Source organism: Rhinolophus ferrumequinum, chromosome 6, assembly GCF_004115265.2.
Source record: "Rhinolophus ferrumequinum isolate MPI-CBG mRhiFer1 chromosome 6, mRhiFer1_v1.p, whole genome shotgun sequence".
Classification (NCBI taxonomy): domain Eukaryota; kingdom Metazoa; phylum Chordata; class Mammalia; order Chiroptera; family Rhinolophidae; genus Rhinolophus; species Rhinolophus ferrumequinum.
In genome coordinates, this window is record NC_046289.1 from 50,791,415 (window position 1) to 50,816,196 (window position 24,782).

Here is a 24,782-nt window from a genome sequence, read left to right on the forward strand (position 1 = left end):
AATATATTAAAAAGCTCTGAAAGTAAATGTAAAGGTTCCAATGGTGTCTACTTCTTCCCTGGTTGAGACTTCCTTCCACTATAGGATCTTGCCTTCTACTATCAAAGAAAGAAAGGATACTGAGGAAAAGGAAGCTCTGCTTGCTTTCTTCCAGTTCCAATAATTTTGAGCCTAGTGACCCCTCCTATATTATGAACAGAATCTCTAAAGAACATGCTAAGAAATGTGGACACATTGACTATGAAACCCCAGGTTCCTAATGACATACCCTAGATATCATTTGCTCAACTTTCTCGTAAATATAATTATAAAATATAAATAAATAAAATGAGGAAGGATGACTCAATGACAAAATCACCTGAAAGTCAATTTTTGCAAGGAAAATACCAGGTTATCATTCTACATAGTCCTGTAGAATGATATCTATGTTTCATTCTATATAGCATATATGTTCATATAAAACAGACTGGCCACGGATAGAGACCAATGAATACGTCCATAAGTTAAAAATGACATATTTTAATATAACAAAAATTGTTTCTATTACCTGTTCATAGTTTAAACGTTGAATTTCTGAAATTTCTTTTGGCTTTGCATCAAGCATGTAATCTCCTGTAAAAAGAAATTATGAAGTTGCCTTTTTAAAATAGTACTTTTTTCTGATTACAAAGGTAATAGATTTTAATTATAAATTACAGCAATAGGTGGCATATAAAATTAACTACCCAACTCCATTCAGAGAAAATCGGTATTAACTGTTTGCTAGTCTCACATATTTTTTTCAAAGTACATCCTCTAATTCTTTTGAGCTTTCTTTTCTTACATATTACAATATATTTGAGCATCTTTCACTAACTACAATAAAGCTCTAAAGGGTTGTACCAAGTTTCACTGATATTAACAATATAACTATTACTCCATTACCAAGAATGGGTGTTATCAGTCTTCTAAATGTTTGCCATTTTGAGAAATAAAATTATTTTGCATTTAAAAAAATTGATATCTTTTTATATATGTATTTTTATTTGGTTTCATCTTTTTAATATATGTATGACTTTTAGTATATGTGGCACCTTTTAAATATATGTAGCTCCATTTTGATATTGGCTGTACCTTTTAATTTATATTTTGTCTTTTTAATTATGTATTAACTATATATACTCCTTTTCTTTGAATCGCCTGCCTATACAACTATTATTCTTATTGAACTATAAAAGCTCTTTTTGAATTAGAGGAATCAGAACATTTACTATTATATAGGTGGTAAATACTTTTTCCCCATATGGGCTTCTGACTTTATGCTGATGATTTTTTGTCTACTTTCTGTGATACAGAAATATTTAATTTTAATATAGTCAAACTCCTCTATTACAGCTTCTGGGTTGAATGTCATGTTTAGAAAGATCTTCACCTCTTAAAGGTATACAAATATTCACATATGCTTTCTTCATGTAATTTTATGTTTGTCTTTTTTAATGTTTAAATCTTTTATTTATCTGGAATTTATTTTGATATAAAGTTATATATGAAAACAGCTTCTCACCGACCCTCCGAAATCACTAACAAGTTGATTAAATTCTTTATAATATAAACCTTATTTTCTAATTCAAATTAACTTCTTAAGACTGCATCAAGTATTCTCTTAAGCTTTCCAACTGATAAAAATTCCTATGAACATTAATATATTATTATTTGTACTTCTAATTAGAACTTCATGATAGCAAAACCTAACTAGTAAAGATTTTATTTCACAAAGGTATAAGAACTACTTCAAAAGCACTAAGTTAATTGATTTGCAGAGCTATATAAGCAAGTCTATTTAACAAGTATTGTTGAGTCCTTCCCTATATGGCACATGGTATGTGTGCCGGGTGTGCGCGTGTGTGTATATAGAAAGAGGGGTTTTAATACAGCATTTAACTGAAAACTACTATACTTTATTTTGAGTAAATTCTATACGTTATTTATTCAAATAATCAAGAACATAAGTGCTATATTTGTATCCTATATTTCATTTATTAGAAGAATCAGATAATTTTAAAAGGCTGAGTTTGAGTTTGTTTTTTTTAATCTTTTTTTTTAAAGTTTATTGGGGTGACAATTGTTAGTAAAGTTACATAGATTTCAGGTGTACAATTCTGTGATACATCATCTATATACCACATAGTGTGTTCACCACCCAGAGTCAGTTCTGAGTTTGAGTTTCTAAGGTAGCATCTTTCAGTTTTAGATACCTAAATAAATCTTCTCTTAAGAGTGCTGTTTTTTCTAGCTTATCTAACCTTTATTACCTGAAATTAGTCAACAATACTATTTCAATCTATTAATTATTTCATGAGAGTCTGTGTTTAGTAATGGATTAAAACAAATTCATTAGGAGATGAATGGTTCTCTTAAAAAACCAATAATCCATTTGAGCAAAGAACATACAGGAAACAGAGAATAAGATAATGATAATGTATAATACAGTGAAAATGTAATAAATGACTTAAGTATCATATAATTTTGAAAAGAGATATTGATAAAGTCTGTAGTACTCAGAAATATATTTTGGAGAGGGTAGTATTTAAACTGGATTCAGAAAAATGGGCAGAACTTGGCAAGGCAGTGAAGGAAACAGCATTCTTTGAGGGAGAAAGAGTGATGGAACAAGTACATATTAAGAAACATCATTTCATACAGACAGCTTATAAGAAGGTTTATATGTAAGATTTATGTTGCAGAGTGGTGGGAAATATGGCTGGATGAGTAAACTCGATCAGATAATAATAAATCATAAACAATATGGCTGCTTATAAAAGATCATAAGGGATCTTTATGTTTTTAACTAGACAAGTGCAGGATGAAATTGATGCTTTCTAAAGATAACACTGGTATGTAGGCTTATTTGGAGGGGAAAGGAAATAATAGAGTTTGCAATAAATCATGTTGTGAAGTATTAGTTACAAAGAGGAGAAGAATTTCAAAGAGAGAATTCCTAAGACTTTGCTACTAATGGGATATACCAAATAAGCAGAAATCAAGAAACAAAAATCTGAGCGCTTCATTAGGCCAAAAAATGGGAGACAGGGTCTGGCAGCAGTGAGCTCATCCCACGTGAACATTTGGAAAAGAGGAAACATGGTCAACTCTGGGCAATACTAAAATGCTTCAACATTGACCAACCAATATAGTGCTTATATTCAAAAGATAAAATATATTGTCTCTTTCAAAGTCAGAGAACACCACCATCCCAACAACCATTTTCCGTACTGTAATACTATGTTAACCTCATCATCATATAAATTATTTTGGATGCGTAAAGTCATAGCATAAATTCCAATTTGTGTGGCACTTTTTTATGTTATCTTCCTACTATTTCTGCCACACTTCCTCCCCACTTTACTTTATTAGATCTCTTAGTACTTCCTAGGTATCCCTGTTCTGTTCTTCTTTACACCAAAGCCCTACAACAAGCCTTGTCCACGTGTGGCCCTGCTCTACTACTCTAGTTAACAAAAATTTCCAAATTAAAATCCATTCCTCCTCTAATCTTTACCGATCAAAATTCCTATTCCCTGTGGTTCCTCAGCTTGGTGCTAGGAAATCAATTAATGGTTTCTCTTATAATCTTGCTACTCGTGTTTGCTTATTAACTCAAAAGCATTTCTAGTTCCTCCAGAGAACTGGAGTAATCTCAAGAGGAGAAAATTCAAATAACTTAGAAAATTAAACAATTTGTCCTGGCCAGATTGGCCCTGACTGAAGTTTACTTTGGCAAGGCAAATTCTTCAGAATCTTTTCTCTCGCATCACTCTTGCTCACGGCTCCCCCACATCCCATTACCATTCATTACTTTCATGCTGCCTGCCCTAATAGCTCAGTCCCCTCACCCAGGACTTCCAAACTTCTTTCACTATCCTACATCTAGATATTTCTTCATCAATTTTTGTTTATCCCCCATTAAAATTTCATGATCTCTCTTAGTCTAACCCACTTTATTTATGTTTTCTGGTCCTAATGTAAATTTACAGACTAGATCTGTACTGTCCAATATATTAGCCAGCAGCAGCATGTTGCTATATAAATTAAAATTAAAATTAAATTTGATATTCAGTTCCTCAGTCATGTTAGTTGTATATTAAGAGCTCAAGAGCCACATGTGGCTAGTGGCTACCAAACTGGAGAGCACGGATATAGAATATTTCTGTCATCACAGGAAGTGCCATTATACAGTGCTGATCTAGATCTTTCCTCTGAACTCTACATTTTTATATCCAATTGCCTTCCTGAAATCTCCACTTGGATATCAATAAACATCTCAAAACCAAAATTGTGATATTCCTCCCTAAAAACGTTCCTTCCATTTTTTCCTATTTCAGTTGAAGTGAACTCCATCCTTCCAGTTGTTCAAGCCAAAAACCATGGATAACCCTTGACTCCACTCTCAATCTCATCCCATATTCAACCAACCAGCAAATTCTGCCAGCTCTATATCCAGAATCTGACCACATTTTACAACCTCTATCTCTGCTACCCTGTTTGAAGCTACCACCATCTTTTGCCAGGTCTAATAGCTTCCTGATCTCCCTGCTTCTGTCCTTACCCCACCTAAGTTCTATTTTCATCATAACAGCTAGAGAATTCTTGTTAAACTCAAAGTCAGATGATGTTAGTTCTTTGTTGAAAATCCTCTAATGGCTTCCCAGCTCATTCCCAGCAAAAGTTAAAGTTGCTGTAATAGCCTACAGGGCCGTATATGATCTGACCCCATTACCTACTATCACCTTTTGCTACCTCCCCTTTGCACCCTCCATGGCAGTCATACTGGCTATTCCTTAAAAGCATGACACATATTTCAGCGTTCCCATGAAATACATCTTAGAAATCACAAAGTCTAAGAATCACCAAGCTAGACTAAAAGAGGTATAATTAGAAATTCTATTTCTAGATATCTAGGTAGTCAAAGTAATCTACCCACATCTGTGAGGTTCCCTAGCCAGTAAATGGGATTAAATGAGATTAATTACATAAAGAAAAGGGTTTTCCAAAAGCTGCAAACTCTTACTTCATCAAGCCTACATCTCATACAAAAAAAAAAACACAAAAAAAAACCCAGCTAGTTGTCTAAAATGGCATAGACAAACTAATCAGCTAACAAAAAAAATTAATTAATAAAAATATTGTGAGAATACAGATTAAGATGTCCTATTTGGTAATAGTATAAATATATAAATTTTTATTTGCTAAATTATAAAAGACCTCAGTGTGATACACAACTACCTGCTCATAAACAAGTTCTACTCAATGCAGTTGGTCTGCAAACTGTGTATTACTGGTCTATTTTGAAATAAGAAGCTTGCATAAGAATGCAATTCAATACCACTGCTTCCTTCATCGAGAAAATTTTGCTATGAAAAAATTTCAGGTGAACAGAACAATGTGCTTATTAATGTAAATGTTTTACATTCTGATACAAGCCCCTATCTCACTGCAGACTGGTAGCTAACATTTTATAGACCGGCATAGGTCCATGAATCATACTTTGGGTAGCACTGTTCCAAATCACCTCCTGGGTCTTTAATTCAAGTCTACTCAGCATTTCTTAACACTTTCTACAGGCAATATCAGCGTTTCTATGCCATTTCCCATTCTTCAATTTATTTGAATGAATATGTATCTTGTTATCAGTCTTCTTATTTATATTACAAAATTTTAATCCTGGTCAGAAAGAAGGCTTTAACATCCAAGAACAGTAGCATACTGAAACAAAATTTTAATTAAGACGTTAAAAATTATAATTTAAAATAGATTATATAATAGCACTTCAGGAAGGTGAGATTTGGTACTATATTAGCTTTGAAAACTTTGTTTTATTTTGAAAGGATAAAAAATCATCCACTTTTCAACACTAACCTAAATATTCCATCAGCTGTTCAGCGGTTATGATTTCCATCATCGGTGGAAGTTTCACCTGAAAAACAAAGTATATTTTCTATAAAATCAAATGTTTTAGGTGATTAAAGAATTTCTTCTAGAAACACAAGTGTGTATGTGTATCTACTGTATGTATACATCGACACTCACATTATTAAAATCTTTATAACGAATTGTTATAAAATACAACAAAGTCAATCCTATCACCATAAACTTTACAAAATGATATAAGGTCTCACAGAGACATTGAGAAATCTGTTTTCAGAGCCTCGTGCTCTGCTTTTCACCACCCACCATGACTGTCATTAGGCACCTGCAACAGTGTTCTGCGTGACAGAAATGCAGTTAAAGGGCAGGAAGAGGCACCAAAAATATTGTGACAGGTCACCCAAAGAGCAGTTTTACTGAAGACAGGCTTGACCACAACTCAATATCCTATTACTTCAGTCTGCACTGGACATTTTTTATTGTTGAATGGCTAAAATGAATACAGTATTAAAGTATCAGTCACACATTGAATAATTCATACCGTATGATACGCTACTTGTAAGGTTTTGAAACAGACAAAATTAAGCTATATTATTTAGAGCTGCACATTTGGTGATAAAACTATAAAGAAAAGTAAGGAAATGAATACCATAAAAATCAGGATTATGGTTAGCCCTAGGGATAAGGGGAGTTGGAAAAGAGCATATAAGACACACCTGAGATGCTGGCAACTCTTTGTTTCTTGACTTGTATGATAGTTCCACTAACATTTGCTTTATAATAACTTATTAAACTAGATATGTGTTTTATGTACTTTTCTGTATTATATTTGACAATAAACATTTTAAAGTAGATACATACGTTATAGTCATATTTGTTTCTAACGTTCATTCAGCTTTAACACAGTCTAAATTAATTTTTCAAATGAATTGTCAGATGAGTTACACAGATATTATAGCTAATGATTATAAATATTTTAACTGACTTATTCAAAAGCAAACTCTGTGGTATAGTCATAGGAGAAAAGTAAATACTGTAGGATGGAAACTCAAACAAAGTAATTAATATATCAATGATAGAATAGCAACATAGTTTAAAATTCTTCAGGAATTATTTTCAGTTCAACCAAGGAAATCATTGAAACTAGCAATTTCTCTAACAATTTCCCCAAGGGCTGAAAAAGGTGCTCTGGGGTGTTTTTGGTACCACATGTGTTAATAGTATGTCACAATTTTTTGTTTATTTGTTTTAGTCAATGAATAGGTTCTAAAAAAGATCCCTGTACACAGAACAGTGTGAGACCGTCTGAGAGCATACATGACAGTTGACAATGATTTAGTCATCCAGTGGATTTATTACTCAGTGAAAACAAAGAGATTCCATGGAGGTTTTGATCATTACTCGATTCTAAATATTTTTATTTTCTGTGACTTTTTTTTTTTAAATGCAAAAGACTATTTTTTTTAAGTAGTTTTAGGTTTACAGGAAAAAACTGGGCAGAAAGTACACAGTGTTCCTATATATGGTATATTTTTTAATTGACCCTCATTGGCAAATTATAGTCCCCTGGCTGTTTTTCTAAATAAAGTTTTATCGAAATACACCCTTATTTGTTTATGAGGTCTGACAATTAAGTTCGCGAACTTGCTGCAATGATGGGCTAGCCTTTTTTGATATCAGAGGGCTTATTCATTATGAATTTGTACCAACTGGACAAACAGTTAACCAAGTTTACTATTTGGAAGTGCTGAAAAGGCTGCATGAAAAAGTCAGACAACCTGAACTTTTTACCAACAATTCATGGCTCTTGCATCATGACACTGCACCAGTTCACACGGTACTGTCTGTGAGGGAGTTTTTACCCAGTAAACAAATAACTGTATTGGAACATCCTCCCTACTCACCTGATCTGGCCCCCAATGACTTTCTTTACCCGAAGATAAAGGAAATATTGAAAGGAAGACATTTTGATGACATTCAGGACATCAAGGGTAATACGACAACAGCTCTGATGGCCATTACGGAAAAAAAGTTCCAAAATTGCTTTGAAGGGTGGACTAGGCACTGGCGTCGGTGCATAGTTTCCCAAGGGGAGTACTTCAAAGGTGACTGTAGTGATATTCAGCAATGAGGTCTGTAGCACTTTTTCTAGGATGAGTTCGTGAACTTAATTGTCTAACCTCGTATGTATTGTCTGGCTGCTTTTGCACTACAGTAGTAGAGTTGAATCTTTGCAATAGAGCTCATATGGTCCACAGTCTAAAAGATTTACTATCTGGTCCTTTACAGGAAAAGTTTGCTGATCCCTGCTTTAGATAATATAATACTTTATCAGGTGCTTCAGTATTGCTTTTGAAGGTCTGATATTTAAACCACTGTGAATGTTTATATTCTGAACTGTCAGACCAATTGAAAGTCCCATCTACATCTAGCAATGTTTCTTAAATAAGATCTATGCATTCTTTTATCCTAGACAGATTCACTACAGAAATATATTCACCAAAATATTCCATAAATGAATAGCTTACTTATCACTCTGCTTTGGTTAATGTAGTAATCCTACTATAGAATTATAAAAATAAGAAACCAAGGCACTAACCAGTATATGTATTTGTGAAATACATTCTACAATCCTCGATTTCTACAAACAGATAATTTCAGGGTTTAGCCTTGAAATTTCCAAATAATAACTGCCTACCATGTGTTGCTTCAGATATTTGAAATAGGAAATGACGACCTCTATACTGAATTTACAAGTGAAACAACAAATATGCAAATATTTTAACTGACTTATTCACAAGCATACTCAGTGGTATGTTGATTTCCTGAATCTTAGCCAATATAATATTCTGGATGTTCATTAAAACTAGGGACAAAAGAGTATCATAGTGAATAAAAACGACTGCCTCTCACTAATACTTTGGAGCCATCAACAGATCTGAATTTTTTTTAACCACAAAATGATCTTCCTAAAAGCTTGCTTCTCTTTTTGCTTTCCTCTACCACCACAGCCTCAAAGCAAGTGCTAAAGGTTTTGTTAATGATCCTAAGACTTTCACTCCTTTGTCTCTTTAAATTTTATTAAAGAGCAATAGGTTATAGGACAGCTAGCTAAGAATATACAATTGGCTAAGAATTAACAATTGTGGCCTTCTGTCTGAATCTCTAAATTTACAATTTTATAATTAGAAAAAAAATAAATGGAGTATGACCTAGGTTCTCAGGCGGTCCTCTTTTAGTAATAACCTATAACGTTTATAAGTAAAGGAGCGTACTTTAATGTATATGTGGGTACTTGGAAGGTATTCTCTTAAGTAGTTTAAATAGTCTTCCTGAAATCTGAGCAAAGCCTCCCAAATTAACACATAGTTCCAAATTAATAGAGTCCAAATAAAGTGAAGCTTTTATTCTCCAGGAAAATAATGTCCTATCCTATAAATATTTTATTGTATTAACTAGATTTCCTGAGCAAATTAATAATATAAGCACAGCAAGAATAGTTAAATTAACAAAGGAAATAGCTACTCCAACTCCAAATACTCAGCTATAGGATAAAACCTCATTAATTCAGCCCAATTATCTGATTTTTAGTCATTTAAAGAGTGAAGTGTATTTTAGAGTAGACTCAAGCAACCAAAAGGGAGAACAACAAAAGACCTTCTGTTTAAAGTGTTAATAAAATCTTAAACAGGAATGTAAAACATCCAAAAAGATATACGCCAAGACTTTGACACCTATGATTTTAATATTCTGAGGGTAGAAAGAAATGCAGAGGACCCAGAAATAATTAAGAAATAAGAAGCAGTTTATATAGGTAATGGTAAGTATGAAAATAACCAGCCAAAGAACATTATTAAATGTTTCATTAGAATACCAATTAATAAGTACTCAAGAAATACATAGTTTGAATACTAACACCTCTTTAAAGTTGGAAAAATACTTAAGGAGATAAAATATTAACTGCCAGTCTCTGCTCTTTAGGAAAGTCAGGAAAAATATTTAAATGTATTGAACTTCTACTAATTGCCATTCAATTTACATGTTACCCTTAGTCCACAACAATCCTATGAAGCAGGCATTATTACGTTCAAAGAATAAACGAAGGCATTAAAAAGTTAATTTGTCCAAAGTAGAAGAGCTGTAGTGTGAATTGAGATCCTGACTCCTAAGCCAATTATCTTCTCCATTATACCAGCATTTATACACTTGTACAAAACAATGAAATCATATGTAAAACGTCATCTGAAATATATTTTAAATGAATAATTGACAGGACTTTGTGACCAATGAAAAGTGGAGGATGATGGGGAAAGAATAATTGAAGTTGACTCTAAGACTCAGAAGACTAAAAATCAAGATCCATGCAATCAATAAAAATCAGATTTTGGGTAAGGGAAGATAAGTTTGTAGAAGATGATATCTGCTTCAGAACTGTGAAGTTTAGTTTAACATTCAAACAGAAAGTTGAGTTGGAGCTCAGGAGAGAACCATTATTGATTTGTACATGAAATATTTGATTCCTGTGCTACAGTCTATTTTTGCATTACTATGGTAAAATGGACGAACTAAATAATGTAATTTCTTCTTAGCAAAAATTTTACTAATTTTGAATATGCTGTAAATCATACTTCATTCATGATATTTTTAATTGAAATTGTAAAGAAATTATTTTTTTGAAAATATTAGAAGCATTATTAATGGGAATTAACAGGAAATGTCGTTTTTTCAAAATAAGGACTAAAAAATTAAGGATTCTTTCAGCATGCCTTTAATTTTGGCTATAGCAAATAAACTTATGCATTACAAACTATTATACATCATGCTTTATATTCTCATTTCTTATATGTACTATGTATTATTAATAATTACTGTACTTAAAAATACTAAAACTCAGATTTTTAGTAAATCTGACTTTCTACTTGCCAGCAGTATTTCAAAGCAGGAAAATTTTATAAGAGACAACGTTCAACTTAGAAAGGCCAATTTGAAACACTTTCACCATCAATTTTTATCATAATTTAGACCTCATCCTCAGAGTAATACCAAGGCCTACTTTTTAAAACCATCAGAAACTGCAGATATATTCACATATATTAGATTTTCAAGAATGTCCTATTTTATATGCAATTCAAAGGGTTTTAGAGTAATGAAGAATGGTGTTACAGTGAATTTTACCAGTAAAAGATTTACTAGTAAAAAAAGACATCTTCAGTTCAAAATACACTGGATTTATATTTAAGAAGGTCAGCAAACTTACTATGCTGAAAATTCCCCCCTCCCTCAAAAAAAGCTGAAACTTTTACATAAATTGCTTGAAAGATAGCCAGTAATAGGGTAAGACAAGAGACCAGTTAGAAGGCTATTGAAGTAGTCCAGGTGAGAGACGAAGGTGGTCTGAACTAGATAGAGTAGTGGTAGTAGAGATAGTTACTAATTGTTGAAAATATCGTATTTAATAACTATGATGGAAAGGCAAGCTCATTCACCACAGAACCCAAGAAAGGCTCTGAAATTGGAAGTGTCTGAGAAATCAGAAGACATGGGATAAAGCATAGAGGGCTAAAAACAGAAGGAGTCTGTACAAAGAGCAGCTGGTACCAGATCCCCAGGTTTTCGTCTAAGGAATCATGGAGTCTAGTTCTGTTTCTCTGACTTTATCACTGGCTCTTTCACCCTGCTTTGTTTTAGACCAATTGTCCACAGGCTTACTGGTATCTTGAATTTTAACTTCCCAACCAAATATCCCAAGTAAGAGTTCAGGTTCTGGAGTGGGTGATAATCTTCCTTGGGCAAATTACTTAAACTTTATGCACTTCAATTTTCTCTCTATATAAAATAGGAACAATATCTACATGAGGATTTCATGATGTGGTTGAGGAAATTAAAAGAGAAAATGCATATAATGCCTGTAAAATACTTAGCATAGTACCTAGACATAAAAATAATTGAGTACTTACCATTATTACTCAAAGCTCTATGATTGCTGGTACCACCTGTGCTCAAATGTCCTTCACCCGGGACTCAACATAGACAAGGTTGGAAGTGGGAAGGTTTTCCCACTGAAGGGCTATTCCATAGCAAGGGGAGAGGAGAAAATGAACACACTGATAATGGGACAATCACCCCACTGTCAGTATGGATACTATCATCAGTCCTCATCCACTTTATCTCACCAATCTAGAGATACCACACCAATCCTAATTCTTAGGAGAGACTAGACATGAAAGTCTCTGAAGAGTTACTTGCACCTATTGTGTAAACAACACTCCATCACTGTGTGAAGTTTCTAATCTCTTTTTACAGGATCTATATTAAAAAACAGGGTGGGCAGAGGCTAAAATGGAAGCTCACCATCTGTTTTTCCATTTTTACAAGTAATAAACACTCTTGGAAAACCTCAAAAGAGCTTTCTGTCTACTTTAGGAAAAGGGGAATATGAGAAAATTTGTTGATTGCAATGTTCCTACAAGTCAGGAAGTTAAAAAAACAAAACAAAACCCTAATCAGAAGCAAGAAGAGGTATCTGAAGAGTATGACCAAAAAAAAAGTCCTCAAGGAGGGAGGGAGAACTAAAGCAAACACTCATTGCTGGCAAGAGGCTCACCCTCATGGTGTCCCACTATGCAGGTGATAGAGGATGTCCATTTAAACGTCTTTGAATTTTCTGTTAATGGCCTTTTGCTCATTTTGCTACTGGATTGCTCATCTTTTTCTAATTTGGAAGGGCTCTTTATAAATTAAGAAATTAGCCCTTAGACACATAATCTGGCAAATAGTGCCCTCAGTTTGTAGTGTATGTTTTGATTTATTAGTTTCTGGTTGGATTTTTTTTTTGGGGGGGGTGGTGTTTTTTGCCCTTTTTTTAACCTTAAGTTTTTTGGTTTTTTTACAAATTCAAATGTATTTATCCTTATGTTACAGTTTCTAGGTTTACTGTCTGGAGAAACCAGTTTAATGTAAAAAATCTTGCTCCAGAACCCTGGTGTTTCTCTCTTGACTTGGAATAGGAGATCATCTCAGCTCCTATTAAGCACAAAAAGAGAGGGAGAAAAGAATTTCCTACCCAAAAGGGCTGGGGAGGAGAGGAGGTGTGTCTCCAGCATCTTAAATCAGAACAGTGCACTCATTTTTTCTACTAGAATGCTATATAATGATTAGATACATAATGATTAGCTATAAAATATGATATGTCCTCTATCACAATGTACAGTATAAGATATATAAGGTTTTTTTGGAGTGTGTGGGGCCCAGAACCTATAACATTCTTTCTATAAGAAAACAAAAATATGACAAAGCAGATACTCCCTCTATTATTAAATTAATACCTACATAAACATAAAAATATTAAGGCAGAAAGTTTTTTAAATGTTTCATAATATAAAATTTAAATCATACACAAAAATAGAAAAATAATAGCGTAATGAACTTCTAAATCACTTAGCTTCAACATTTATAAAATAAGGCCAGTATTACCAGAAATCAAATTTTATATTTTATATCTTCTGACTTGTTGATTTTTATAAACACATCTAATTAAATGAGTCACAGCCCTCAAATATGACTATAAATGGCATTGTTTTTGACATAAAATGAGAGATTAAAGAAAAACTAAAATAATCACCAAATATAGTCTAAAGTAAAGAACCAAATTGGAAATGTATTCCAAGACATAAATGTACCTGATGTTAAACAGATTTAGAAATTTGAGCTTGCATTAAATTTAATGAGTAGCTTTTCCTTTTTTCTTGATTTGTTGGGATTATCACAGCTCAACTGTTTTACAAATTATGAATGATCACCTACCTACTCTCCAGTCCAAAAACAACACTTTTAATTAAAACTCCAACATTTCAACTCAGTACTTACATTTGATAATTTTAACTGTTATCTCTCATGTAGAACCATGGCATTTACTTCCTTTGAATCATTCAAATCCTCCCAATATGTTCAGTTTATTGGTTTTCTCATTACTTCATCCCCCAAAAAAGAGATGATCAACTATTTCACTTTCAACTCTAATTCCACTGACTTTCCATCAGTGGAAAGTCAACCCTTGAAAAGCCCAATCCCTGATAACACTAACTAGCCATTCTTCCTGTCTCTATTTCCAGGTATAAGAGAATTACTGGGGCGGGGGGAAAGCAAAATTAATATATCAAGTTTTTAAAGAATACCCTAACTTATCCATTGCTATTTATTACCTTTCTACCTATACCTCAAATTCCTACTATGTATAATGTCCAATGAGATTAAAATTTTTTAAAAAATAAAATGTACTTTTCTCACAAAACCAACCCCTCGATGCTTTACAACCTCTTTACCTCTTAATTACTGACAAGTTTGATGTTAATAGTTATTACTGATGAGGTCAACTGTTACACTGTCAAAATGGAAAATGAGGCCTCAATTTCCCTCTGCCTCTCTATCTTAACATGTCTCTGTATGTCTCTGCTTTGTTCCATTCCTTCCATTACTTCAGAAAATGAGATTGTTGTTTTTCCTCTGAAGAGAAGTTTACCACCTAGTCTGAGGAGTCCATATCTTCCTGATTTTTTCCCCTTGTCCTCACGACTGTCCTTTTGGACAAAATCTTTCCTCCACCATCAGCTCCTCGACGCTGTTGCTTTTGACAATAACTAACCACTTGTTTTTTCTAACCACTTTTTTTTAATTACAGTCTCTCTCCCAGACTATCATGACATTCTCCTATTTCTAGTTCTTATTCTTGTCTCAAATTGTTGATATTCTCTCCCTTAATCTCTAGCATTCCCCTCTTCCCACCAAGTTTAGTCTTTATTCCTCTGTTTTCTCTATGTCTGCTAGAGAATGGGGTAGAAGAGGGAGTGGGGAAATTGAGAGAGGATAGGGATGATGTTTTCCCCGGCAATTTGTAGTTCCCTTTATTTACAGGGATGGAAAAAGTTAACAACTATTGCTCACCACTCTATAGAGAATTCATTTATTCTCATAGCTTACATCTATGTAGTATTTCCCCAATTCAATTTTTCTCCATAATTTTGACCTCTTTCCTGAGACCCAGTCCATGCTTCTAGAGACATAACAAACATTTATATTTTTATGTCCCACTACCAGACATTTCCAACCTGACACAACCAAACTTTGACATCAACTTTCTAGTCCCCATCTAAAACATCTCTACCTTTTGAATGACCCAAGCAATCTCCATTGCCCAGATTAGAAACAGTGGTGTCAGCTCCTTCATTTCCTATAGCCAGGTAGTGATCAGTGCATCATTTAGGCTGTGACATCAAAGAGAAAAGGCAAAGAACTCCCCATCCAAAACAGCTATGCATCAATTCTTACTACATTCACTACAATCTTACCTCTAGTCTCATCTCAAACAAAAATACCACTTTCACTTTCAAAAATTCCTCTGTCCAGTAATTTACAATAGCTCACTATAATCAGCGATATATAAAGTCTAAATAACCCCAGTGATGGGACCCATCTGAAATCGGACAACTACCTTCATAGCCTATTTACTATTTTTCTCTACTATAGCATTTCTCAAACTTTTTGGTCTCAGGACCCTTACAGTCCTGAAAAATTATTGAGGACCCCAAAGAACTTTAGCCTATGTGGGTTACATGTATCAATACTTACTGTACTAAAAATGAAAATTGAGAAAAATTTTACACATAAGAATACACAAGCACACATTCCATTAACTGTCAAAGCAATGATGTCATCACACATCAGGCAGCCTGGAAAATTCCACTGACATTTGTGAGAGAATGAGAGGGAAAAATGCAAATGATATCTTAGTACTATGAAACAGTTTTGACCTCTAGAACCCCTGGCTCACTTTAAGAACACTATCTGACCCCATTTTCTTAATCAGTCTCCCTATCAATCAGTGATGACTACTGATGAGTAACTTTTGTGTTCAGCAATAGCATGGAGGCAGAAATAAAGCTAAGAATCACAAATTTTAAAATACTCTCCAAATTCATTAGCATGCCTGCTCATTCAGTCTAACCTCACCTATCACTTTTATTTCCTACTATTGCCATTTCCTTTCCCTCCTCCCCCGCACTCCAACCCTCAAACAGAACAAACCTTTTTTTTTGCTTCAGAATCTTTGAATACACTATTCCCCCTGCCGGGAAGGTCTTCTCTCATCCTTCAGACCCACTTCATAGGTTGCCAGTTCTTTGAAGCTTTCTCTGACACATCCCATCCCCAATTACCTTTTTCTTTGCAATTCCAGAGCACATTTAGAACTTCTCACATTGCCCCGTAATTATTGTCTGTCTCCCCACTAACTGTGAGCTACATGAGGACAGACTTGCATCTTACTCGTCTTTGTATTTCTAGTACCTCACACATAGTGGGTTTGATCATTCACTTGAAGCAATGTCTTTCAAACAGTCAGTTCAATACTCATCTATCCGCAAACAATCTAGCCCACAGTATTTGCTCCTTCCTCTGAACTTCTGCAGTACATACTATACAGAAACTAAGAAGAACGAAAAGCCTAAAGGAAACTGTTATAACCTTCCTACAAAAAGACTGGGAACATTGGCCCAGAGGATCAAGTCTAATTCCCTAGTCTGACATTCAGTGGCCTCCTTCATCACGTGGCTCTTCACCTTTTCAATTTTATTTTCTATTATTCTCCCTCTCCTGTCATCCAAAACACACTATTCATTCTATTTTTTTTCTCTTTTGTTTATACCCTTCTCTCTCCCAGGAATTCCATTTCCTTGTTATTCTAAATTCTACTTTTCTTTAAAAGCTTGGTTCAAGACCCAAAAATTCCACAGAGCTCTCTGGGACTATGCCAGGCCAAAGGAAAATTTCCCCTTTTGGGATATCTAATGCATTTCAATCTGTTACCTATAATCTAGTATTTATAGTGTATTGTCTTGCATTGTTCTTTAATAATTTCAAGTATAAGTCAAAGCTGCAACCCCAAATAACTCGACAGCTCTTTAAGAGCAAGCACAGTCTTCATTCAAAATATTTGAGTGGCAGTATGTACCAGATGCTGATAAGTTTTTTCTAATCTTATTTCTTTTGCATCAACCTTTCCTAGTAACAGGAATACTAAGGCACATAATAAATACAATTCCCTTTACTTGATTTTCTTCCTAACTGGTCAGAATAATCCAGGTTATTTTTTCTAGGGAACGTTTTATCTATAGATATAATTATCAATTTGAAAATAAAATATGTGTTATAAGCGACATCTTCTCAGCACGGTACAAATGCAAGCCTAAAAAAGGCACTCCATTTATAGATAACTCACTCACTTTGAGTCTGAGTCCTCAATATACTTACTTTTGATGGGCACTTCCCTTTTATGCTCATTTACCTTGAATATATCTTTCTTATTTTAGTTGATACAATTTTAGCTCCCCTAACATTCTGATGCGTGGTTACTGGTAATAATGCCAAACTAAAAAGAGCCAAAGAAATGAGACAAGCAAAAATCATGCATAAAATTATAACAATCTTTGAAAACCAAGAAGTTATGGTAATTGGGTCTCAGACCAAAGCTTTTCCTTAAATGGAATTTGTCTAAGGGGCCACATCTTCCCTATCACCATTTCGTTAAGTGTCCAGACCCAAATAGAGCTAGCATTAGTTGGAAAATAGACTAAACATAACAATCAGAACTTGCTCCCTGATATCATAGATTGATGATAACTTCTGAAAATCATTTCCCCCTATTATTCACTCTTTTGCATATGTGATAAAGTCAGTAAGAAAGAATAACATAGAAAAATATAGTTTAAAAATAATGATAAGGGTTAGGATGTTCTAAGTCCTAGTTTATTGTAAGTATACCAGCCACAACTGAAAGTTAAACTCTTATTTAAACAGTACAAGAGAGAACTGAGGTTGCCAGCAATTCTTTCTGACATACGTATAATGCTTTCAACATGGTAGTCTCAGAATGAATTTCATGTAAGAAGAAAAGGGGACTGACTAATGAGGAAAGAAAGGAGGAAGTCATCAGTTAATATACAGCTGCTCCCCCACCCCGTTTTTTCCCCCTCCCCAAAAGCTGTAGGAAATAAAAAGCTGCACAATGTACCTTCCAGGCCAGAAGCAACACATTGAGGATGGCCAGTAAAGGGCAGGGTCCATTCTCATTCTGGGTAATGATGGGTGTGTTCTCTTCTTTCCACTGAATCCACTTGATGTGATAGACAGATTGTCCCGGGAAGCGTTCCTTGGAGGCCGCCAGCACCTGAGCTGCCTCCCCCTCTTCCTCCTCCTCCTCCCCCCTGCACAGAGGCACAACCCCGGGCAACACCGCCGTGCCGCCCTCTTCCTCCTCGGGGACCCTGCTCTCAGCTCCTTCTTCACTATTGAACTCAGAGCTACTGGGGAAAGAATGCAGGTTAGAGAACGACTCCAGGGAGTCCAGGCTCGGCGATTCCCCAGGAGGACTCGGGTCGCTGCAACTGCTGCTGAGGCCGCCGGCGCTGCTGGGCTCCGAGGAGCCCGCGGCCAACTCTGGCCGGCAGGTGCCGGCGGGATCCGAGCGGGCGCCCGAGTCTCCGGCCGGACCCAACCCATGGCCCGCTCCAGCCTCGACTGTCTCCGGGGAGGCGGTCACCTTGTGCTGTCCTCTCAGAGGCACCTTCTGGGTAGCAGGACTCTCCAAATCGCTCTTCTGCAAGTCCAAGCCCGTGAAGGAGCTGCAGGGTTCAGGAACCTGAGGGGAGCTGGCGGGAGGAACCGAGTCCTGGAGGCTCCTCCCGGCGGCCGCCGCCCCCTGCCCATTCCCGCCGCCGCTCTCTGCCGCCCATACTTCAGGACCATCCCCAGCGGCGAGCCTGATCTCCTGTCGCCCTTCCTGCGGAGAACCTGTCCCTGGCGCTGGCCCGGTGGCCTCCCCGTGTTCTAGCGGCTGCAGGCTCTCGGGGCCGCTCTCCATACCCAGCCGCCCGCCCCTCGCTCTAAAGAGACCGCTGCGGGTTCTCCTCCGCCAGCGCCTCCGACGCCATGACAGCGGTACTGGCAGCTACAGCGCCCTTGCGCGGCCTCGTCCAGGCACGTCACGGGGGAGGGCACCGGGAGCGCGCACGCGCGCCGCCGCGTGGTCGGCAAACTCTGGGCGAGTCTACGCGTTCCTGCGCGCCGCCGGGTGACGGCGATCTGCGCCGCAGCCTCCCACGTGGCCCCTCCCTCCCACGCGCGCTCTCGCCGGTCCGTCGAAGCGCGCGCTCTGAAGGCGGGGCGTGGTGGGCGTGTCCGGGGCGTGGCCAGGAGGAAAACATCCTCTCACTATGTGGCCGGAAGTTGGACTACGAGGCATCCTCACCACATGCGGCTTCTTTAAAGGCAAGGCGAGCGGCGCGCAGCTTCGTTGTGACCCTACAGAGCTGCGTCTTGTGTGGCCCAGTCTTGGGCTCGTGAATGGGAAAAAGCTCGTCCTGAAGGGTTGAGGAGGTTTGTTTCCCCAGCATATAATGTGGAAAGTTGAAGGAGTTTCTTACAAGGCGCAGATTTTAAAGGCTGGGATCTACTTGAGGTGTTTGGATTACCACACTGCACAAATTCCAGTCTCCTTCGGGTTTGGCTGAGAAACAGTGCTTCCCATCAGCTACCGGTGAAAAAGTTCGCCCTACAGCAGGCGTCAGTGCGGTTGTGGATATTGGCCTGCGCAGCAGGAAAAAAAAAAAAGAAAGAAATGTGGGTAATTTGGGCCAATAATAATAAATTAGCTTTTGCTTGAATTAGCCAAGTCTTTGAGGTTTGGTTAACTTGGCCTCACTTTGTATAGAGTAGGAAGAGCCTGCTCCTAAAAGTTACTTTTCTAATTAGAACTGACTCCTCTTAGGGCCATGCAATTTTCAGAGAGGACAAACTAGGCTGGAAGTTTTGTAGGTAAAATGGATTTGGGTCCTATTCTGACCTGTTCCAGACAAGGGCTTTTTTTCCTATTATTTTTTAAATCTTTCAACATTTTCCAGGGATGCAAAAATTGACAAGTGTTCCTTCATAGATATACAAATACCTGATACCTAATAGAATAATCTTTTGTATCTCTTTTGGTTAGAGTGGGCAGACAAAATTGCAAGTAGTGTTTCATTCACTCATTTTAACACATTTCAGTACCAAGCACGCACAGCACGTGGATGGATACTGTGTTTGGCTGCTGTGTTTGGCACTGAGGATGCCATGGTGAATAAGAGGAAGTGCTCATCTCTTTTTTTTTGGTTAAATTTTATTTATTTAAGTGTGTTTTTTCAGGACCCATCAGCTCCAAGTCAAGTAGTTGTTTCAGTCTAGTTGTGGAGGGAGCAGTTTACAGTGGCCTATGTGGGGATCCAACAGGCAACCTTGGTACAAGCCAGGTGCTCTAACCAACTGAGCTAACCAGCCCACCCGGAAGTGCTCATCTCTTCATGGGGTTTACTGCCTAGCGGTTTTTTCTTATTGCTACATTTTTAATGCTTGGGAAGAACTGTTTCTTGAGAATGCAGGAGATAGAGCTCCTTCCACTTTTTTTTACATTGACAATCATATTTATCCAACTCTTGGAAAAGAGGAAAATTAGAAAAGATAATGGAAAGCTTCTTTAGAATGTTGAATTAAGGAATTTTGTGTGTTTTGATGTTCATGTCAATCTGTGAACAATGAATAGTATTGTTCAAATGAGAATTTTTCCTGAAAAAGAGTTGCAATGTTAATAGATTAAGAAATATGCTGATAGTCTAAGCACTACAGTATTTCAGGCCATTAAGTGCAAATGAGAATATTACATATTTCAGGATATTCAGAATTTAGCATGGTGCCTTGATTATATAAAGGAGTTTTATAAAGATGTGTAATATGAATAAATTGAATGAACAAATTATTTCCAGGCCAGAAACCATAGTAGAGCCAAAAGCCATGAAACACGTCTCAAATAATGGCTTTTCACTGTTTTATCAAAACCCTACTTAGATAAATTGATACTTGCTCTGGTTGTTTTTATTGGTATATGTTTCAAATGCTCACACGCATAATTTAATGATATATTTGTAACAGAAAGAAACAGAACCAGATTTCTTTTCATATGTTGTCAGCAGTTACATAAGCCAAGATGAATATGTGTGTATTTGTTTAACTTTGTGAAAATGTACATAGTTATTTTTCTAAGGGAGGTGGGAAGTGGCATCTAGGGAGAAATGCCAGAAGATAATAAAATAAAAAAAAGTCTCCTCTATCTCTCCAAAATTTTTTTTCACCTTCTCAATTAAAAAGCATTTTTTAAATTAAATTTACTGGGATAACATTGGTTAATAACATCATATAATTTTCCTCCACAGTCTTGAGTCGTGTTTTTTGGAGTAGTCGCACTCAACTTGTAGATATACTTTAGCTCCTATATCCGTATTCCTAAGTAACATGATGACACTCTGATTTTTTTCAATTAAAAAAATTGTAGATACTGTTTATTGATTTAGTCTCATGAAGGATGAGGATTTAGTTCTTTTATCTCACACTATTCTTCCTCTTCTTGCTCCAACCTTCCAATTATTTCAAAATTTTTAATTAAATAAAGTGCTCAAAACTTAAAGCATTAGAGTTATGTAAATATTCACAGTAAGTCAGACATTTTACTTATATGTAAAATGTCTTTTTTACTTGTGATTATATTTCTTGTTAAATTTTTTTTTCTGGAATTAACAATTGCCTTGTTTTATTTGCTTAACTCTTCATCTACCTCTAACTCAGCCACAAACTTACCAACATGGTCAACTAGATCAAGTTACCTCTCAGATCCATTTTAGTCTTGGGTCCATCCCTCCTGGAACAGGCACTTCTCTTGCTCTGATCTGGACTTGTTGTTTTACAGACCGGATGCACTGCTGTCATCCAAGGAGTTCTCTTTGCTATTGTCTTAGGAATTCCTTCCTTCTGTCTTCCACATTGATTCCTTTCTTTTTGGAACTCTTGTCTTTCTTTTTCTTTAATTTGGTGGAACATATTCTTAGCTTCCTGAGAAAGAGTGCATAGAACATTTCTGTAGATTGTGTATATCTGAAAGAAGATAGATCTTTATCCTACCTCTACATTTTATAGCTTGGCTGGATATAAAATTCAACGTTGGAAGTACTTTTTCATCATTTTAAAGTCATTGATCAATTATCTTCTAGCTTCCAGATGTTTGTTCTTGGATACTATCAGACTCCAAAACATTTGTATGTAACCTGTCTCTTCTCTCTAAAGTTAATTTGATTTTCTCTTTCTTGTTGGTGTTCTGACATTTCAGTATTTGATATATCATTGGATAGGTCTTGCTTTATTCATTGGGCTGGGTACTTGGTGATCTCATTCAATGTAGAAACTTATTTCCTTCAGTTCTGGGAAATTCTCTTTTTTCATTTATTTTATAATTCTTTAATTTTATTTATCTTTTTGTTCTGCTTTCTAAGAGATTTCCTCAACTTGATCTTTCAGTTTTTTTTAATGCATTGTTTATTGATGCTATTGAATATTTAATTTCCAAGAGTTCATTCTAGTTCCTTTTTATTGTTTAATGGCATTCTGACTTTTCATCTTTAGAATATTGATCATAATTTTTAATGTATTCTTTATATTTTTCAAAGGATAGCTGAACTATATGCTATAAAACAGTATACTTAGTATGGAGTTATTGCTAGTGCCAGAGAGTGAGATATAGGCGATTCAAATGTAAAACATTGGTTTTACTCTTTGGGAGGGCAAAATCTGTTTGGGGAAATAAGACATATACACCTGAAATAATCATAAGTGGTACAAATAATAACTTATAAAAATTTAGATGAAGAAAAATTTTTAGTGTGAGATAACTAAAGAGGAATTAAGCTACATTCTCCTAATTAAAATCACAGGCTGATTATTACCTCAGGTTTAAGAAATCCAAAAAATATATGTCTCTAATTCTCAAAATGAATATTCTTTTAAAATTCTGTTTTTCTTAGTTGGATCATAGCTTTTCTAGCTACCATGACAGAAAAGTTGGTGCTATCTTTGACTTTTACTCAAATTTATTTACTGACTATTATCTTATCTATCAAGTCTTACTGATATTATATACCCCTTTCCTACTTCACTGGTCTGTAGCTGCCCCCCGCCCTTGACGAGTCCTCCTTATCACCTTACGACTAGAGTATGGCAGCATTCTAATTATTGCCTAGAATATCATTTTCTCTTCCTCAGCTTATCCTGCATAAACATACCTGTAACAGCTGTCATCAAACATCTTGCTTTTATCTTATTGATGGTTCTGCTAAAAGTAATTTGATGGTTCTTCATTGTTAGCCGAATCAAAATTGACTCTGAGCAGAAGATACGAAGTATATACCCCTCTTAGCTATCTACTCAAGATGTAATGTAAAAATTCTGAGTTAAAATCAAGGGTTTCTGTGTAACTCAAATTGTCCTGGCTCTAGCCCTCAACTGCTTATGCAGAAACTCCAGCCTCCTGCAAAGTACATTCCCTGTTTAATTATTTCTGAGAGCCCCCATGAGGAGTCCCACACCTGTTCAGAAACAAATTCAATCCTATGATATCCTACCATGTGCTGCTTCTACTCCATGCTGCTTTACCAGATGCTAGTCTGCCCTGGTGGTGTTCTAGATGCATGATGGAGAATGGAGGGAAATGACCTTCTTTTCCCTTTTCACATGCTACAGTATTCATGAAACAGTTCTCTCAATTTTACTTATGTAGTCCTTTTCAAAAGTGGGACCTGAGTATGGGTCCAGATAGGCTGCACCAGGAATGAATTTAAGGAACATATTGCATCACCTTCAACTAAAAATCTCCACTACCCTGGTCTTACACCAAATTTCAAAGTTTTGTTATTGGATCAAGTGCATCGTGCCTTAGGACTTCTTTCCTTAGAACTTCTGTCTTCAAACATACTTCTGCCCTGCCAATCTACCAGTTTGACAGATATCTCTCAACTCTAGTACAGTTGTTCTCAGTGTGGTTTTTGGATTAGCAGTATCAGTATCACCTGGGAACTTGTTAAAAATGAAAATTCTCTAGTCCTACTGCAGATTCTACAGAATCAGAAACTGGATGTAGAGCCCAGCATCCCAGAAGTCTGTGTTTTAACAAGACCTCTAGGTGATTCTGATACATGATACAGTTTGAGAATTACTCTTCTAACATTAGGAAAAGCCTCCCCTCCCTACATGTAGGGTAAATAAATAAATCTTAGTAAGAATAAAAGGCTTCTAAATTCACTTTCAATAGCCAATGCTATTTTTCATTACTCTCCCAGAACTCCACAATGTTCCAAAGTTAGTCTTTTGGCCATTTTTTCTATATATTCTCTCTTGAGGGGTGTGTGTGTGTGTGTGTGTGTGTGTGTGTGTGTGTGTGTGTGTGTGTCCACCTTTAAAGCCAGGTCTAAAACTATGTTTTATCATCCTGATCTCAAAATGCTTTCTTTTCTTGTCTCCTCCACATTTTTCCTTGTTAATATCAGTCTCTGTCACCCAGGCTTTCAACATTCAGTAGTTTTGTTTTAGTTTCCTCACAGTCAACAAGTCTTATTTTTTAATATAAAATGTATAACATAAATACATAATTTTGATTTCTTAATACAAAACCAAAACATACTCATTTTAGAAAAATTAGAAAACATAGATAAGCAAAAAGAAGAAAAAAAAATCCTTTATCATACAATGTAGAATGAAGTATTAGAGATAACACTAGTGATACTTTGCTGTACCTATATTCTTCCCAAACTTTTCTAGGCATCTGAACACATACACATTTTTGTAAACAAAAACTGGACCATTCTGAACACATTTTAAAAGATATCAATACGTTGTGAATATCCTAACTCATTAATATGTATTCATCTATAACATTCTTAGTAAATTAATAATCTTTCATTATGCAACTGAACCAC

General features: G+C 35.8%; 1 protein-coding gene across 1 annotated transcript in view; it reads right to left on the minus strand.

Annotated features, from left to right (window-relative positions):
• MINDY2 (MINDY lysine 48 deubiquitinase 2) overlaps window positions 1-18,891 on the minus strand; it is a 59,333-nt gene extending 40,442 nt beyond the window's left edge. The window contains exons 1-3 of the mRNA XM_033108126.1: window positions 17,969-18,891; window positions 5,896-5,953; window positions 548-612 (exon numbers count right to left, since the gene is read on the minus strand). Coding sequence (XP_032964017.1) covers window positions 548-612; window positions 5,896-5,953; window positions 17,969-18,817 — 972 coding nt within the window. The 5' untranslated portion in view covers window positions 18,818-18,891. The remainder of the gene's footprint in view (window positions 1-547; window positions 613-5,895; window positions 5,954-17,968) is intronic.
• Between the last annotated feature and the right edge of the window lie 5,891 nt (window positions 18,892-24,782).